A 19,629-nucleotide genomic window follows, 5' to 3' on the forward strand; every position below is an offset into this window, starting at 1 on the left:
ACTGCGCCACCAGGGAAGCCCTGAATTCCCCTTTTTGAGTGAGAATTCTCCTTCCTTTCTTATTCTGGCTAAGGTCTTTCAACTTCTACTTTGTTGTGATTTAAATTAAAATGATAACAATTCACTGAGTAACTGTATTAAGAAAGCTACAGACAACCTGGATATCTGATGTTTTACCCACATACACAAAAAGACCACTAACAAGTTATTACAAAGAATGTATGTTATCTTCTAAGTTAAGATGATGAAGTTAAGGAGATAAACAGTTAAGGAGATGAAGTCTTAATTTCTACTTGTGGATAATCACATTCTTTCCAAATCTGATTTTAAGATTCCTGTTAGGTGATCCACTAATCAAAGTTAAACATGTAGATAAAGTGACCACCAGGTCTAACTGTTAAATGGTAGTGTTTAAGAACACAGATTATGGAGCCAGAATGCCTGGGTTCATATCCCATCTCCATTACATCCTGGCTTTGTGACCTTATTTAACTTCCCTGAACCTAGGTTTCCTCATTTATAAACTGTGGATTAATAGTAGCTCCAACCTCATGGTTTATTAAAAGGATTAAATAAGTTGATACATATAAAATGTCCAGAATAGTACATTATTAAATGAGAACATTTCTCTAATCTATTCTTATAATAGACACGTGTAAAACTTTTATTATACAACTAAAGAAAATACTGGAAAAACCAATTCCAAAATAATATAGCAAAAGACTATAATTTAAAAACTTTATGCAGCCTTCTATAAGAATAACTTGATACTTTTGTTTAGAAAATCTGAGGCATTGTTTATGCTTCCTAACTGGATTTCCAAGTAGGACAAATACAGATCTGGAGAGAGGATATATGACCTAATGAATGTAAATAAACTGTATTAATCTGACATATAATACTAATATCAAAACAAATCAATTTCTTAAAAAAATTTTTTTAGCTTCTTTTGGGGAGAGGAGTAACATATCAATTCCATAGATTCAAATTTAAATATGAATATAAGTGGTGCCCAGTGCCTACCACTATGGCCAAGTGACATATGTTCTTTTTCCACCAAAAATTAAGGAAAAAAAGAAAAAGGGAAATGTAGTTTACTTTAGGATGAAGCTTTAAGAAAAGCTGTATCAGAAAAACATAACTAGGGTAGAAACGTTCTTGTTAAATCACTAGAAATAACTCTAAGGGTAAATTTTCTCAGTGAGATTTGAATTAAAATAAGTCAATAGGTCAATTAATAGTAAAATATTCTATAAATAACATTTTTAGTATTTACAATTATTACAAACATACCAAATCACAATGCTTGCTTCCGTATTTCACTGCTTCTGAGAGTATATTTTACTGTTCTCTTATTTCTTATTACACCCCTGCCAACCCATTCCATCAACAGTCCTCATTTATTAACACACAACAGATGCACAGATAAATGTCTACTCAATGGGGAATCGTTCTGCTAATAAGAATAACTGGTCATTCATGAATCATACCCGCTTCCTATTTAAACAAAGAAGGATGCAATGGGGAAATGTTCACTTAGCACATAATGTACACAACTGTATTATTTTGTTATTGTAATGATGCAATCATCTTAACAACTGAGTTTTCTAAGTCTTTCAAATCTCATTTGAAAATAACTTTATAGAGATTTCACAATAACTTAGGAAGGAAAAATAGGTGTTTATAATCTTGTAGTTATTTCCTTGTAACCAGAAGAATATTAACATTTTTTATGCAAATAACAGTTTAGAAACTCCACAAAATCTAGAAATAAAATGACAATCTCAAAATAAGAAAGGTAATCTAATATTGTTGTACTAACTGGAAATGATTTATTTTTAGTATAAATTTCAAGAGAAAAAAATGGCTCAATTTTTTCTTTTGTCTTAAATTAAAAAAAAATCTAAAAAGCATGTTTTCTAGATGATGACAAAACACATTAAAGGTGATGGTATAACTTATGACTTATTAAAACATGCTTGAACATCTAAGTTCCACACTCAGAATTCAAACTCAAAATTAGGCCTAGTGGTGCTATACTTTAAGGGAATGATTTGCTTCCTTGTTTGCTTGCTTATTTATTTATTTATTTATATTGAATGAAGTTGGTGGAAAAGAGGGAGATTCTCAGTTTGTGATAAAAATCCTAGTGGAAAAAAGAAGAAATACAAATAAATGAACAATTAACTTTGGGGGGAAAAAAATCAAGATTTGGGCCATTTTCTTTTTCAGATTGCTATAAATACCTGCCTACATTGGAACATAGGCTGCTTTTATTTGTTGACTGCTTACTATGTTTTTTTAATTGGAAGGTCATATTTTATTTCTTCAGATTGTAAAAATTTAGTTAATGCTAAAGAGAGCATATTGCTAAGAACAACAACAACAATTATCCTAAACCTAAGGGGCATACAAAAGAAAAAGAAATTAAAACTATAGTTTTCAAGGCAATATACTTTATAAGGTGAAAAAAAAGTGAGACGATAATTATGAGAATTCTGGAAGTCTGTGGAGATTGGTCAATTTAATTACTAACCATCACTCTACTGTTAGTTGTAATTTGTAATCTAAGAAATAATTATATGAAAGCATTCCCAATTGATTTTCAAAATAGAGCTGGTTAAATTTGGAAGTAAGCAGAAGTTCCTTTCCAGAGCAATCTACAATATCCCAAAAAACATAGCTACCATTTTTGCAGGAAATTCTATATCCTAACGCTGAGACTGCTTGATTTTGAGATCATTAAGAAATAGGTAAAGTGGAAGAAGAAATGGAATTTATAAAGTCAATTTCTCAAATTAAACTTGGTGATCTGACAAGATATTCCTACTGCTTTTAGAGAACCAATATTTCATAAAATAAAAATGTTTGATTGACTACTTATAGCAATTTAACAGGAAAGTAATAGTTTTACCACTTAAAAAAAGGGAAAATTCTACATGTTATCACAGTTGATTAATCTTTAAAGTAATTAATTATGAATTATTAATTTGCAAAGTCATTTCAATATCTCGATACTTCATATTCCATTTTGGAGGAAAAAATGCATGAGTGCTTTTCCTAGGGCCACTGTTACTGCACAACATCAGGTGTACCCGCCATACTGCATTCTTTGCCCCTGGAGCTGGGGTACCACTCATTTAGACTACAATGTGAACATGCCTTCTGAAGTTGTGCAATACAGGAGTTTTGTTTTCATTCTGGAGGAAGCCAATGATCAATATACCACTCTAAAAATGATACACAAATTTCTGGACTTACCAGCAGTTTAAGCAGCCAAAACCGGGATTTATAATAGAAAGTTTTGGTGGGGTTGATGAGAAAGAAAACCATAAACCCATAAAGGACAAGTGGGTACACATATGTGGGGATGACACTAACTGGAGCAAAGAAGCATGCCAGAAGGCTCAGGCACCACAATATCCCGAGGAATCCAGCAATCTGATAAAGGATGGGAAAGACAAAAAGAAAGAAAATTATTTTTATCTCTACCATTACTTAAAAAATCTTTAATAAAACAGAGGTAAGAAAAATGTTTAATTATTACATCAACAATCCTCTTCAAATAGAAAATAGATTTTAGTACCCACTAAACCAGCTATATGGCTAATGTAAACTATATCCATGGGATTTTATGTCTTGCTTTGATTACCTCAAAGAGATGCTGATGAGACAAATTGCTTCTCGGATTAAGTTCAAAGATGAGCACATGATTTACTCCAGCCTGTCTCCAACCATACGTGTTGATGCCCAGTAGAAAAAGGAATTCAATCAGAAGAAAGCCACCGCGATAGATTCTTATCAAGGGCCAAATACTTCTATCTGTTTCAAGTTTAAATACAGCTGAAAGAATATCAACTAATTGGTTAGTTAGAAAATTTATAATGTCTCCATTAATTGTCTTTCTCTTAATTCTCAAGGATATAACCCTGGCATAAGAATTTTTAATAAATAAAACATAAACCTAGGTTATCTCAAGAGCCTGATAAACTTGCTTAGAGGTTCTTTCTCTTCTTCATTTCACTCTGCAAAATTCCACCAGAAAAATTTTCCTAAAATTTGACTTTCAGCATATTAGTCCATGGTGAAATAATTTAGAACCATCAGATCAGTTCTGTCAGCTGGGGATTTCTGGCATGACACAACTTCTTTGGCTTTGTCTTGTCCATCACTGAATTGGATATAGTAATGCCTAGCTCACAGCGTTACTATGAAAATTATAAGAAAGAGTATATATGAAAGCAATGTGAAAATTGAAATGTCATATAAATGACAACAATTAGTATTTATAGAATGCTTACTATGTGCTAAGGATTGTATTTTTACATATAACAATTCATCTAATCTTCACAATGGCTCTGTGAGTTAAAAACTATTATCTCCATTTGATTGATGAGAAAACTACAGCAGAGAGGTTAAGTAATTTGCTCAGGTTTACCAAGCTAGGATAAAGCAGAGCCAGGATTTTAACTCAGACAGTTTTGCTCCAAAGCCCATACTCTTAATTACTACATTCAATTGCTCATATGCCCATACAAACGTTCAGTATCACTACTATCCTATAGATCGCCAATAATTATAACATTCAAACGTTTCGGCCTCACAATTCAAGTTCTTCACAATCTGATCTCCAATTAAGTTTCCCAAACTTATAGTGCCCCTAAATTCTTATTTCCTGATAAATTTTATTATCCTTTTAACAAACTAATTTTGCTTATGTTGTCCCCTGTACCTAAAATGGCCTTGCTCTTTCTTTTGACCAATTCTATTTCTACTTATTACTTAAGAACCAGATTCTCATCTGTTCATAAATTTATTGAATCAATATGTTTCATTTTGAGCCTATTCTGTGCCAAACATTTCAATTTGGCTACCAATTTCTCAATTTTCCAAATAACTATAAAATTTACTGTTAGCACTACTCATTTGAAATTTAATTATATACATCTTATATACTTAAATAACCATTTATTATTTATCTTTGTATTCTCTATAGCACATAGCACATTTAATAATTTGAAAATAACAAGGTTTAAGCCTTTGCTTTGGAGTCAAATACTACAGACCAGATTTCAAATCCTAGCTTTACTAGGGCAAATTATTAAATTTTTCTAAGTCTCAGTTTCTTTGTTGGTCAATGGGGAGAATATCTATTCTCGTAAGTTTGTTAAGAAGATTAAATCTGAACAATATATACCAAATGCCTAAAACAGTACGTTTGGCCCATTTTTGAATATTCAGTATATATCAGTTTCTTTTTACTTGATGAAAATTCATTTTTTCATTAATTTGACAAATATTTATTGGGTGCCCATTATGTGTGACACCATTCTAAAAGCTGGAGATTCAGTAATGAACAACAGACAAAATACCTGTCTTCAGGCAACTTCTATTCTGTATAATGTCAGATAGTGAGATAAGTATTTTGAAGGAAAAAAACGTAAAGAGATAAAGAATGTTAGGTGCTATTTTAGGTAGGGTGATCAAGAAAACTTCTCAGAAGATGACATTTGCAGGAACCTTAAGGAAATAGAGACTCAATCATGTGACTCTCTGGAGGAACAGGGCTCCAAGTAGAGGGAAAGTACAAAGGGCCTTAAGATAGGTATAAGCCTTGTGTAGTCCAGGAACAGGAAGAAGGCCAGGGCACTATGACTGGAATGAATGAGAGGTAAAGTGGCAAAAAGTTACCTACAGGCAGATCAGGTAGGACTTTGTCAAGACTTAAGATTTTACTCAGATGTATAAAGCCAATGAAAGGTTTTTCACATAATTGGTATGACCAGATTAATAATTTTAAAGGACTATTCTAGCTGTCATGTGAAGGACAGACTGCAAAGGAACAAGTATGGTAGCAAGAAGATTAGTTAGGAGGTTGAAAATAAAAATATATATATATGGTCTTACATCCTGATTCCTAACCAAAGACCACATATATAACAGTCAGGAAACAAAAATAATAAGTATAAATCCCAAAGAATACACAATTAAACTACTAGAGCTAATAAAATCAACAAAGTTGCAGAGTACAAGATCAACACAAAGGGACTTCCCTGGGGGCACAGTGGTTAAGAATCCTCCTGTCAATGCAGGGGACACGCGTTCGAGCCCTGGTCCAGGAAGATCCCACATGCCATGGAGCAACTAAGCCTGTGTGCCACAACTACTGAGCCCGTGTGCCACAACTATTGAAGCCTGCACGCCTAGAGCCTGTGATCCGCAATAAGAGAAGCCACCACAATGAGAAACCCAAGCACCGTAACGAAGAGTAGCCCCCACTCGCCGCAACTAGAGAAAGCCCGCATGTAGCAATGAAGATCCAACGCAGCCAAAAAAAAAAAAAAAAAGATCAACACACAAAATTCAGTTGTCCTTATATAAACCACCAATGAACAATCTGAAATGAAATTAAAAAAAACAATTCCAATTACAACAGCAAACAAAAGAATAGAACACCAAGGAATAAATCTAACCAAGGAGGTGAAAGATTTGTACATTGAAAATTACAAAACACTGCTGAAAGAAATCCCATGTTCATGGATTGGAAGACTTGTTCAAATGGCAATGTTACCCAAAGTATTCTACAGATTCAATACAATCCATATAAAAATTCTAATGGCCTTTTTTTGCAGAAATGTCAAATCGATACTCAAATTCATATGGAATTGTAAGAGGCCCCAGAGAGCCAAAACAATATTGAAAAAAGAACAAAGTTGGAGAACTCACAATTTATGATTTCAAACTGTACTACAAAATAGTGTGGTACTGGCATAAAAAAAGATATATAGACAAATGGAATAGATTGAGAGCTCAGAAATAAACTTATACATCTATGGCTGATGGATTTTCAATAAGAGAACCAAGACTATTCAATGAAAAAGAATATTCTCTTCAACAAATGGTGCTGAGACATTTGGATACTCACATGCAGAAGAATGAAGTTGAATCCATACTTCACAGCATGTACAAAAATTAGTTCAAAATGAATCAATGAGCTAAATATAAGAGCTAAAACCATAAAACTCTTGGAAGAAAATATAAGGGTAAACCTTCAGGACCTTGGATTTGGCAATGGAAGTCTTAGATATGACACCAAAAGCATGAATAACACAACAACAAAAACAGATAAACTGGATTTCACCAAGTTAAAAAATTTTGTGCATCAAAGGACATTATCAAGAAAGTAAAATGACAATCTATAGAATGGGAGAAAATAATTGCAAATTATATATCTGATAAGGGTCTAGTATTCAGAATATATAAAGAACTCTAGTAACTTAGCTATAAGAAGACAACTCAATTTAAAGATGGGCAAAGACTTGGGTAGATATTTTTCCAAAGAAAATATACATATAGCCAATAAGCACATGAAAAGATGGTCAATGTCATTAGAAAAATGCAAATCAAAACCATAACAAGATACTACTTCAAACCCACTAGGATGGCTATAATTAAGAAAAAAAAAAGGGAAATCACAAGTGTTGATGGGAATGTGGAGAAAATGGAACCCTCATAAATTGCTGGTGGAAACAGAAAATGATGGAGCCTCTGTGGAAAAAAATTTGGTGGTACCTCAGAAGGTTAAAAAGCATTATCATATAATTAAGCAATTCCACTCCTAGGTATATATCCGAAAAAACTGAAAATGGGTACCCAAACAAATCCATGTATATGCATGTTCACAACAGCAAAACTCACATTAGCCAAAAGGTAGAAACAACACAGCATAGTTATATTCAGTTTTGGTGATACTACCAAACAGTTCTCCGAAGTACTATAGCCACTTCCACTCATTCACTTTCATATCTTCATGGTATTCCATTGTATAGGGGTAATGTCATTTATTTTCTTAAACAGTTCCTGATAGACATTTGAGCTGTTCCTAGGATTTTGCTATTATAAACAAAATAGTGGTGAATACCCCCCTTTCATATATGTCTTTGCACCCATGTACAAGTATGTTTATAAGATAAACTTTTAGAAATAAAATTGCTTAATCAAAGTGATTGTACTAAAAAATTTTTACATATGCTGCCAAATTATCCTCTAAAGAGACTGTGACAATTAATACTTTACCACTAGTGTATGAGTGCTTGCTATTTCACACTCTTATATGCACTTATTTTTTTTTTTACTTATTTATTTTTTTTGCGGTACGCAGGCCTCACTGTTGTGGCCTCTCCCGTTGCGGAGCACAGGCTCCAGACGCGCAGGCTCAGCGGCCATCGCTCATGGGCCCAGCTGCTCCGCCGCATGTGGGATCTTCCCGGACCGGGACACAAACCCGTGTCCCCTGCATCGGCAGGCGGACTCTCAACCACTGCGCCACCAGGGAAGCCCCTTATACGCACTTAAAAAAAAAAATTTACTGGAATATAGTTGATTTACAATGTTGTGCTACTTTCTGCTGTACAGCAAAGTGAATCAGTTATACATATACACATATCCACTCTTTTTAAGATTCTTTTCCCATATAGGTCATTACAGAGTATTGAGTAGAGTTCCCTGTTCTATACAGTAGGTACTTATTAGCTATCTATTTTATATATAGTAGGGTGTACATGTCAATCCCCCCTGGTAACCATAAGATTGTTTTCTACATCTGTAACTCTATTTCTGTTTCGTAAATAAGTTCATTTGTACCAATTTTTTAGATTTCACATACAAGCAATATCATACGATATTTGTCCTTCTCTGTCTGACTTACTTCACTCAATGACAATCTTTAGGTCCATCCATGTTATTGCAAATGGCATTATTTCATTCTTTTTTTATGGCTGAGTAATATTCCATTGCATATATATGTACCACATCTTCTTTACACATTTCTCTGTTGATGGACGTTAGGTTGCTTCCATGTCCTGGCTATTGTAAATAGTGCTGCAATGAACACTGGGGTGCATGTATCTTTTCTAATTATGGTTTTCTCTGTGTATATGCCCAGGAGTGGGATTGCTGGATCATATGGTAGCTCTTTTTTCAGTTTTTAAGGAACCTCCATACTGTTCTCCATAGTGGCTGTACCAATTTACATTCCCACCAACAATGTAGAAGGGTTCCCTTATAGGCAATTTAAATGGTCAAACTCTTGTCTTTGTCAAACCAGAAAGTGAAATATGATATATTATTATTATATCAATTCAGTACAGGTTACTAGGAAACTATAAGAACAAGTTTTAAAAAATCTGAACAGGTAACTTTTCATCTTCATAACACTAAATATCTGGAATATGTGAATTTCAGACAAATTATTAAATATCAGGTCATGTCCCCTTGAGAAACCATAGCAATTATGCACATTATTATTATTATTATTATTTTTGCAGTACGCGGGCCTCTCACTGCTGTGGCCTCTCCCGTTGCGGAGCACAGGCTCCGGACGCGCAGGCTCAGTGGCCATGGCTCACGGGCCCAGCCGCTCTGCGGCACGTGGGATCTTCCTGGACCGGGGCATGAATCCGTGTCCCCTGCATCGGCAGGTGGACTCTCAACCACTGGGCCACCAGAGAAGCCCACACATTATTTTTTTTAATGTGAATGTTTGAAAAAAAAAGAATCATGATTGTACATGCATTACTACTGCTGTGTTTCTCTCTCAATTTTCAACTCTGTTATCATTTACACAACCACTGGGAGATAAATAAGGATAGACAGCTGGCTTTAACTGTATTTACCCTGCCTCCCCCCATAGACACACAAAGATTAAACAAAGACGGGTTCTGAGGTGAGAGAACATAAATACGCAACACTAAATGCATAAAGCACACACATTAGAAAATAAATCAGATCATCTCACAAAAATGTAGGCTATACATATGAAAGAAAACAAAACCCCAACTTGCCCCTGAATTTAAGAAAACTTCATTTCAATTCATTCACATAAAAAGAATGAAGTTTATTTATCTATTCTTATGTCTTATTTAATGATGGTGACGATGATAACACCATGCTCATTTTGGAAAGAAAAGAAAAAATTTCACACACAGATGAGTAAAGTCTTCCCTGATGCTCTCATTTGAAAGTAATCACTTGTTCTCTTGAGCTGCTTAGAAAACACTTCTATTTTGTAGTGTATTATTATCGTTTTAATATATCTTAATCTCCCTCGTGTAATAAGCTTCATAAGGAAAGGAATTCTCTTATCTATATTTAGACTCAAGATTATCAAGCATAATCATAGATACATAAAATTTACTTGTTGAATGAATTCTAATACAACCCTGTTCTTGTAAGGTATTAAGCTCATTTAACAAATGAGGAAATTGTTTCAGAGAAGTCATGTCTTTAAAGCCAAAACAATTAAGAAACAGTTGAGCTGGGACTGCAACCAGGCAAGGCCTTTTGTAGATAAGTCAGTGTTCTTTCCATAACAGCTAGCTTGATAATCTAGGGCTGGGCTTTTTATTGTAGTATTTCCATGCATTCTATATAAGTAAACTGCATTCATCCCTGAAGACACAGAGCTAGATTTAAATATGAACATAAAGTATACCAATATTAAAACATGAGCTTACAGTAGACAATAACACAGTTAATTTTTAGTAAAATTGGTGGGAAGGAGAACTCTAAACATACAAATGAAAATACACTGTTAATACGTAAAGTTCACACACTATCTAAAAGCCATTACAACCTGGGCTATAATTTCGTAATATGCAATTTGACAATCTTAATTAAGAAGAATGTTTATGAGGAATAATGAATTCAGTAAATTACTTCTTGAACATCTATATGTCTGGCACTGTGTTAGGAACTTGAAATACAAAAGTGAAAAATACATAGTCCCTGGAATCGAGAATAGTTTAAGTGTGACAGTGATATAAACCTTCCTTGTTCAAGCAGCATTATAATTACTAAAAGTCCAAAACAGATTATAATGGATATTTATACAATAACATCTATTTCTAAGTCATTTTCTGTGCAGACTTCACTGAACAGAATTTAATCCTTTATTAATGACTCACAGTTATTATAAGCACAAATACACAGACTCTTTTTTAAAAAAATAAGTTTATTTATTTTTATTTATTTTTGGCTGCATTGGGTCTTCATTGCTGCGTGCAGGCTTTCTCTAGTTGTGGCGAGTGGGGTCTACTCTTTGTTGAGGTGCAAGGGCTTCTCATTGCGGTGGCTTCTCTTGTGGAGCTCTAGGCATACGGGCTTCAGTAGTTGTGGCACGTGGGCTCAGTAGTTGTGGCTTGCAGGCTCTAGAGCACAGGCTCAGTAGTTGTGGTGCACGGGCTTAGTTGCTCCGTGGCATGTGGGATCCTCCCGGACCAGGGCTCGAACCCATGTCCCCCTGCATTGGCAGGCAGATTCTTAACCACTACACCACCAGGGAAGCCCCAAGTACACAGACTCTTGGGGTATACCAGGATTATCTGCCCTTAAAGTAAAAGCCCTCAAATTCAAGAATCTTTGAGATATGTGTTTTTTTGCTGTTTGTGTGTTTTCTGTATATCATTTAATTTCATCTCTGTCCTTCTCTTCCATCCACTCAAACTTCAACCAACATTTTTTGAACCCTGCTATATCCCAGGCAATGTTTTAGGTGCTGGAGATACAATGGTGAACAGGAGAGACAAAAGCCAAGGCATTAAGGAATTTATATTCCAATGGGAAAGCAGATAATATGAAACAAAATATGTCACAAGTGCTCCAAAGAAAACTAATGTAGGCTAAAGGGATAGAACAGGCTATTTTAGGGTAGGCTGATCAGGGAAGGCCTTACTAAGAAGGTGGCATTTGAGTAGACACTACATGAAGTGAGGGAGTAAGCTATGTAGACATCTTGGGGAAGGGCCTTTTAGGCAATTGAAAGGGCTCATAGATGGGAATGAGCTTGGTGTGTTCAAGGAATAGTAACAAAACAAATGTGGATGGAAACAGTGAAACCAAGTGAAACTGAGTGTGGGGAGGATGACAGAATATGAAGTTAGAAAGGCCCAAAGGGACGAGATCTTGCATACCATAGTAGGAACTTTCAATTTTATTGTAAGAGAAGCCATTTAATGGATTTTGAAGAGGAGAGTGACGTGATCTAACTTGCATCAAAAAGACACTGGTGACTATAGAGAGGCAAGAGTGGCTGTATGGAGACAAATTCAGGAGGCTGCTGCAGTGTACTAAGAAAGAAATGGTTGCTAGACAAGGATGGCACTGGTGGAGATGGTCAGATTCAGAGCATGTTTTGAAGACAGAGCAACAGGATTTGCTGATGGACTGGAGATGAGGTATGAGGGAAAAGAGAGGCTAAAGGTTTCTGGCCTGAGAAACTGATGAGAGGTGATGCTATATGGAAGAGAAAGCACATTTAGTGATAAAATAAATTTGTTCACATAAGTTTAAGATGCCTATTAGACATCTAAGTAACCAATCAGATATCATTCAGAGGAAACAGTATATAATTTGGGAGTTATTAGCATTAGATGATATTTATAGCCATAGGCTTCAATAAGATTGCCTAGCTAGGAAATGAATGTAGACAGAGAAAGATCTGAGCACTGAACCCAGTGGTACTTCCTAACATTTAGATGCCAAAAGAAAGCTAGAAAGGAGTCTGGGAAAAAACTGCCAGCAAAGTTTAATAAGAAAACCAGCAGAGTGTGGTTTCCCATCAAAATCAACTGAAGAGTTTCAAGAAGGAATGATCCACAATGTCAAAATGCTGCTGAGAGGTAAGTCAAATTCTGTTGGGAGGTTTAGTAAGATTATGCCTCCCTTGTTGTTACATCATTTCTTGATGTTGGGAATGTACTTGTTTCTAGCAATTCCTCCTACCTCTTTACAATTTTTAACTGCTATAGAATAGAATATTATATAATTAATTTTCTTAAAATTATATGCGAAGTAATTGTAAATAGGTTCTGGAAAGGATGTGAGAGTGTCTCCAAAAAGCAAAGTAAATGACCTTAGTGCATAAATTTTGTAAAATCTTATTTACTCTCATCTGTGATCAAGGGAGCTGAGGTTATTGATAACTAAACGCTGAAAATGATGGAGAATAAGGAGTCACAATCTAGCAATGTTTAAAGGGATAATTATATCCAAAGGGGAAAACAAACCAAAAAACCAACACCCACCCTCCCATCATTTATAAAAACAAAAAACTTAGCCCTGACAGATTTCTCTTTCAGTAGCTTTGGTAGTTTGGTAGAGGGACAGAATATGACATAAGCAGATTAGTAATAATTTAATTCAAAATTTAAACTACTCACCGGCAAGCACAAGGGTAATATTCAGTACAATGAATATTCCACAAAATAGGCCAACTCTAAAAGTAGTCCATGCTGGTGCAGGCTGTGGACAGAAAAATAGCATTTTGAGTAAAGGGCAAAATATTGAATACATTTAGTATACAGTGTAATAAATTAGCACTATAAGCCTCAAAGTTCTACCATGAACATATTTTATGATCTGAAGTTTTGTAAATCTGGACCAGGGAATCATCCTTCATTATCCAATAACACTAGAATTGAAGTGCCAGTTTATTCTAATTATTTTACAGAAATCTGTGTCACTAAATAAAGAGAATTAGAATCTCAGGCATCAAATTATATAGATACTGAGTTTTCTTATAGGAGAGATTAAAGTGCAATTTCACTTTTACAGTGTGTACATATTTAAATTTTGTAAGTCAGTATTACTCAATTAGAGTTCACATATTTGGTACTATATAATTAAAGACAATGATAAAAATAAGAATACTCATTTTCTGAGTACTTACAGTATTATATTGGAGTACCTTAAAGTGAATTTTTAAATATACACTCATGTCAGAATCTCCAGGATGGGGGCTTTCCTGGTGGCACAGTGTTAAGAATCCGCCTGCCAATGCAGGGGACACCGGTTTGAGCCCTGGTCTTGGAAGAATCTATGTGCCATGGAGCAACTAAGCCCGTGTGCCACAACTACTGAGCCTGTGCTCTAGAGCTCTCACACCACAACTACTGAAGCCCACACCCCCTAGGGCCTTCATGCCACAACTACTGAGCCCACGTGCTGCAACTACTGAAGCCCACATGCCTAGAGCCCGTGCTCCGCAATAAGAGAAGCCATGGCAATAAGAAGCCCACACACCGCAATGAAGAGTAGCCCCCGATTGCCCCAACTGGAGAAAGCCCACATACAGCAACAAAGACCCAACGCAGCCAAAAAAAAGGAAAAAGAATCTCCAGAATGTGTACATGCAAAAATTATTTTTCTCTATTATAAATGTAATTTTAAATTTAGAAAATAATAAAAAGAAATCTACTGCTTTCCAAAATAAATAAAAGTGCCTGATACTTTAAACATAAATAGATGAGAAATATGGAGAGATGATCTTATCAATTTAAATATTTGCTATGAATGTTATAAGAGAAATTGTAGTAGGTGATATTACATTTAAGATTCTTCAAATGTTTTCTAAAACCCTTTAAATGAAAAAAAACACTGAGACTTACTCTGACTTATTATTCATCAGTAATAGATAACTCTATATTAGTTTAGGACTGAAAGCATTCAGAAGGAAGATGGTCATTTGTCTTTTTCAAAAAAAAATTTTTTAATTGTGTAATTTATCATATTTACAAAAGTATGTGTGTGTGTGTGTGTGTGTGTGTGTGTGTGTGTGTGTATACATACACATATACATATAAATAATGTATTTGGACTATTAGAGACAATAATAAAAGGTACCTAAACCTATCACCCATCTTTAGAAGAGCACATTTCCATTTCTTTGAAATCCTTACCCCTTCCAGATCCAAAATCCTTCCCTCCTCACCAGAGATAACCATTTCCATGTTTTCTTTAGCTCTATCCCTTCTACATGCAGTCCTAAAGACTTAATTTTTCAAAATTAATTTCCTTATTTTTAACAGCTTTATTGAAACATAATTGACATACAATGAACTGCACATATTTAAAGTATAAAATTTGTGTCTTTCCTCTCTGGATGCTTTTAAGATTTTTCTTTAATTTTCAAGCAGTGTGACTATAATATGCCTGTGTTTTTTTGGTTTTTTTGCGGTATGCGGGCCTCTCACTGTTGTGGCCTCTCCCGTTGTGGAGCACAGGCTCCGGATGCGCAGGCTCAGCGGCCATGGCTCACGGGCCTAGCCGCTCCGCGGCACGTGGGATCTTCCCAGACCGGGGCATGAACCTGTGTCCCCTGCATCGGCAGGTGGACTCTCAACCACTGTGCCACCAGGGAAGCCTCATGTGTGTTTTTTTTAACTGTTTTTCTGACTAAATTGACATACAATAAACTGTACATATTTAAGGTGTACAAAATCTGATATTTTGACATATGTAAATGCCTATGAAACTATCACCATAACCAAGGCAATGAACATTGTCTATCATCCCCAAGAGTTTCCTTTTGGCCTTCTGTAATTCTTTTCCTCTTACCACATCCCATCCCACCTCCAGGCAACTGCAAACCTGCTTTCTGCCACTATATGTTAGTTGGCATTTTCCAGAGTCTTAGGTAAACAAAACCATAATATATATATTCTTTTTTGGTCTGGCTTATTTTTTCAGAATAATTATTTTGAGATGCATGATGTTGTTCCATATATCAAGGTTTATTTTTTTATTGCTGAGTAGTATTCCATTGTATGGATATACCACATTGTTTACCTATTCACCTACTGATAGACATTTGGGTTGTTACCGGTTCTAGGCTATTATGAATAAAGCTGCTATGAACGTTTGTTTTTATATGAACATATGCTTCATTTGTCTTGGGTAAATACTAAGGAGTGTAATGGCTAGATCTCACTGCAGGCGAAGGTTTAACTTTTTAAGAAACTGCCAAATTCTTTTCCAGTGTGGTTATATCATTTTATACTCCACCAGCAGCATATGCGATATCAGAGTTCTTGGTCCTCCAAGATTCAGTATGTCAATCTTTTTAATTTCAGTCATCCTAATAGGTGTGTGTTATCCCATTGTGGTTTTATTTGCATTTCCCTATTAATGATACTAAGCATCTATTCACATGCTTATCTGCCACCCAGACATCTTTGGTTAAGATCTTCTGACGATTTTTAAGTTGGGTTGTTTGTTTTCTTATTATTGAGTACTAGAGTTCTTTATATGTTCTGGGTACAAGTCTTTTATCAGATATATTTTTAAAATATTTTCTCCTAGTCTGTTGCTTTTCATTCTCTTAACGTTGTCTTTTGAAGAGCAGGAGTTTTTAATCTTGGTGAAGTGCTTTTGGTGTCATTTCTAAAAAATCTTTGCATAACCCAAAGTCACCAGGACTTTCTCCTATATTTTCTTCAAAAATTTGTAGTTTTAGGTTTTCATTTAGGTCAATGGTACATGTAAAATTAATTTCTATACATGGTATGAAGAATGCATGGAAGTTGTGCGTTTGGTTTTTTTTTTTAGCATATGAAAGCCAATTGCTCCAGCCCCATTTGTTGAAAAGACTATCCTTTCTCCAGTGAACTGCCTTTGCATATTTATTGAAAATTAATTGTTCATATATTTATTGGTCTACTTTTGGATTCTCTATTCTGTTCCATTAATCTATTTGCCTATCCTGACACTAATAACACACTGTCTTGATTACCATAGCTTTAATAAGATTGATACCACATAGTGTTAATCCTTCAACTTAGTTGTTCCAAAGTTGTTCTGGCTATTCTTGGTCCTTTGTACTTTCATATAAATTTAAAAATTTGCTTAATAATTATTTTTTAAAAGCCCTGTTGAGATTTTGAGTTAGTTTGTGTTGTATCTATGAATCCATTTAGGAAGAAATGATATTTTAAAAATACTGGGTTTTCTAACTTCTCTCATGTATCTGTCTTCTTTAATTTCTCAATAGTGTTTTATAGTTTTCAATGTAAAAGTATTGCACATCTTTTGTCAGATTTAACCCTAAATATCTATGTATTGATCTTGTATTCTGCAACCTTGCTAATAAAGTCAGTAATTAGCTCTAGTAGCTATTCTATAGAGTCACTGGATTTTCTAAATAGGTCATCATGTCATCGGCAAAAAAAAACAAACGAAACAAACCCCACCAGTTTTACTTCTTTCTTTCTAATCTAAATGCCTTTTATTTCTTTTTCTTACCTTACTACACTGGCCATAATCTCCAGTACAATGCTGAATAGAAGTGGTAAGAGTGAATACACTTGTCCCTAGTTAGGGAGAAAGCATTCAGTGTTTCATCATTAAGTATGATATTAGTTTTAGGTTTTTCATAAATACCTTTTATTGGGATGAGGAAGATCTTTCTGTTATTCATTTCCATTCCATTCTGGTCACAGAACATATTTTCTATGATTTAAATCCTTTTAAATTTACTGAGATTTAGTTTATGACACAGAAGATACCACTTAAATGTCTTTTGGTATAACTACTATGTAGATATCATTTAACAAATGCTTTTTTAGGCACAACGATTGCATTTTAGAGGAAAGTATGTAGTAGCTCAGACTATCTGAAGCCCTCCCACTCCCATATCATCAGATAAATATCTCATCTTAATCAGTTGGTCTGACGAAGTTAGCGTGTCAGTAAGAATAAACAAGAGAAGTAGTACAGGATAAGAAGAGAAAGGTGGGAAGACATTACAATTTATTATGAAGTGAGATCTGGCAACTAATTTTTTAAAGTGAAAATAGCAATAGTAATAAACACTTATAAACTCTGGCTGAAACCTTTTTTAAAGTAATGAAACTAGTATATTTTATCAGCTAACAGATCATGTTGATTATTCAATAGGTAAAATGAACCAACCAAACAACTGGAAACAAATACGAACCTGAGCAGCTCCCAAAGGGGGAACACGTAAACGCTTCATAGCTTTTTGTCTGTCACCATCTTCAAGTTCATTGGTCACTACAGCCTAAAAGACACATTGTTAACTTTTAACACAGGTTATACTGAACTTGAGTATTGCATAAATAATTCTGAACCATTTATACATATGGTATTCTGATAACCCCCTGGTGAATATATACTGAATAAAGCAAAAGAAAAAATCATGAGTAAGAATGTATGTATTTAAAGCAAGCAACTAATAACAAAAGGAGAATAAAAATGAGGAGTTATTTCATTAAAAATAAGACATTAATATTATTGAAAATATGTGGTATATAAGTGAGATTCCTGTACCTCAGTTTCAGAGATGAGCTGGTTGATTTTCTTGCATGTATAAAATGGGGCTACTTCTACATGAGCCACTCGCCAATCTGCTCCACGAGATGTTTCCAGGATCTTGTCATGCTTTTTAAGGATTTTTCGGAACCCTGTAAAATTCAGATTCTACAGAAAGAAATGAGAAACACTACTATAATTTCCACCACCATGAGAGAAGATGAAAAATAATAAGCCCTTTGTGTTGACTGAGTTGACTGAAGATTGAGTACTGAGGGAAATGGCAATGCTTTCATAAAAGCATGTACTATAAAAAGATAAGACTCTTCTTTCTTATTTCATTTATTCATTTCAAGGTAGTATGCTATCAGTAATACAAAGAAACTCTGGATTATGAACCCTATTATTTCTATTTCATGTAAATTAATGGAAGTCTTAAACTCAAAACATTTTTATTTCCATTTTCCTATGTACAACTGTTTTCAAAATAGTTAATTTATGTTATTTTGCTTCTTTGATCAAAAGCATATATTCAGAAAATCCTCTGGATTTATCATGAACTGAATACATTTATTAGTTCTTTGCTTTTTGCAGGCCTGGTATAGCTATGTATTTCCCCCTGCTATGTATGAACAAGCACAGGAAATGGATAATCATCTATCTTTCTTAACTTTTATTTTGTTTCCATCCATTCTGTTTGGGGATGGGTGTGCAAAGAGTCAGTGGAAAAGAAGAAGTGATCATACTTACAGGGTTTTGCTGATAACGGGTAGGAGCTTGTACTTTTCCTGCATTTCTACAATATCAAAATACTATACTTTTCTATATTCTCAAATCCTGTTGTTCTTTAATCAACAGACAAAAAAGCACGAAACTGTGGATTTGCAAGGTTCTTTAAATCAGAGGTCTCCCAAATTTGACCATATATCACCATCAGTAAAAAAAAAAATTGAGCAGTCACTCCAAATTAGGTTTTGCTTGCTTGCCTGTTTGTTAATATTTTTTTTCATACTTTGATGGGTCATCTTAAACTCTCCTTGCGTGTATACACCATGATTTGGAGACTGCTTTCAATTCATTTTCCTTTCTCATCATTTTCAAAATAAATGTATTCTTACAGGATAGACAGTCTCAAAGGATAAAGGACAGATCAGAACTTTTATAATTAACAATTATTTTCAAGAAGCTTTTTATAATGACCCAAAACAAAAACTTCTGGCAAAGTTAATAAAGTAAAATTTAACAAGGGTATTTCCCTGTAACTTTTATAATTAACAATTATTTTCAAGAAGCTTTTTATAATGACCCAAAACAAAAACTTCTGGCAAAGTTAATAAAGTAAAATTTAACAAGGGTATTTCCCTGTAATATTACACAGGAATTCCTGTGTAATATTACACAGGAATATGAAATGTTAATATTTTATATCACTACAAGCAAGAAGAAACACATTTCTGTTTCTTTTTAAAGATAAATTATAAAGCTATGGGTAAATTTCAAAGGAAAGGAATTTCCCATCATATA

General features: G+C 34.4%; 1 protein-coding gene across 1 annotated transcript in view; it reads right to left on the reverse strand.

Annotated features, from left to right (window-relative positions):
* XPR1 (xenotropic and polytropic retrovirus receptor 1) overlaps positions 1 to 19,629 on the reverse strand; it is a 203,712-nt gene that overhangs the window by 45,985 nt on the left and 138,098 nt on the right. Inside the window, exons 5-9 of the mRNA XM_027086144.1 lie at positions 18,124 to 18,273; positions 17,771 to 17,854; positions 13,218 to 13,299; positions 3,653 to 3,843; positions 3,262 to 3,441 (exon numbers count right to left, since the gene is read on the reverse strand). Of these exons, the coding sequence (XP_026941945.1) occupies positions 3,262 to 3,441; positions 3,653 to 3,843; positions 13,218 to 13,299; positions 17,771 to 17,854; positions 18,124 to 18,273 (687 nt within the window). The remainder of the gene's footprint in view (positions 1 to 3,261; positions 3,442 to 3,652; positions 3,844 to 13,217; positions 13,300 to 17,770; positions 17,855 to 18,123; positions 18,274 to 19,629) is intronic.

Source organism: Aethalodelphis obliquidens, unplaced genomic scaffold (assembly GCF_003676395.1).
Source record: "Aethalodelphis obliquidens isolate GAN/ISIS:26980383/991018 unplaced genomic scaffold, ASM367639v1 scaffold55, whole genome shotgun sequence".
Taxonomy (NCBI): Eukaryota; Metazoa; Chordata; class Mammalia; order Artiodactyla; family Delphinidae; genus Aethalodelphis; species Aethalodelphis obliquidens.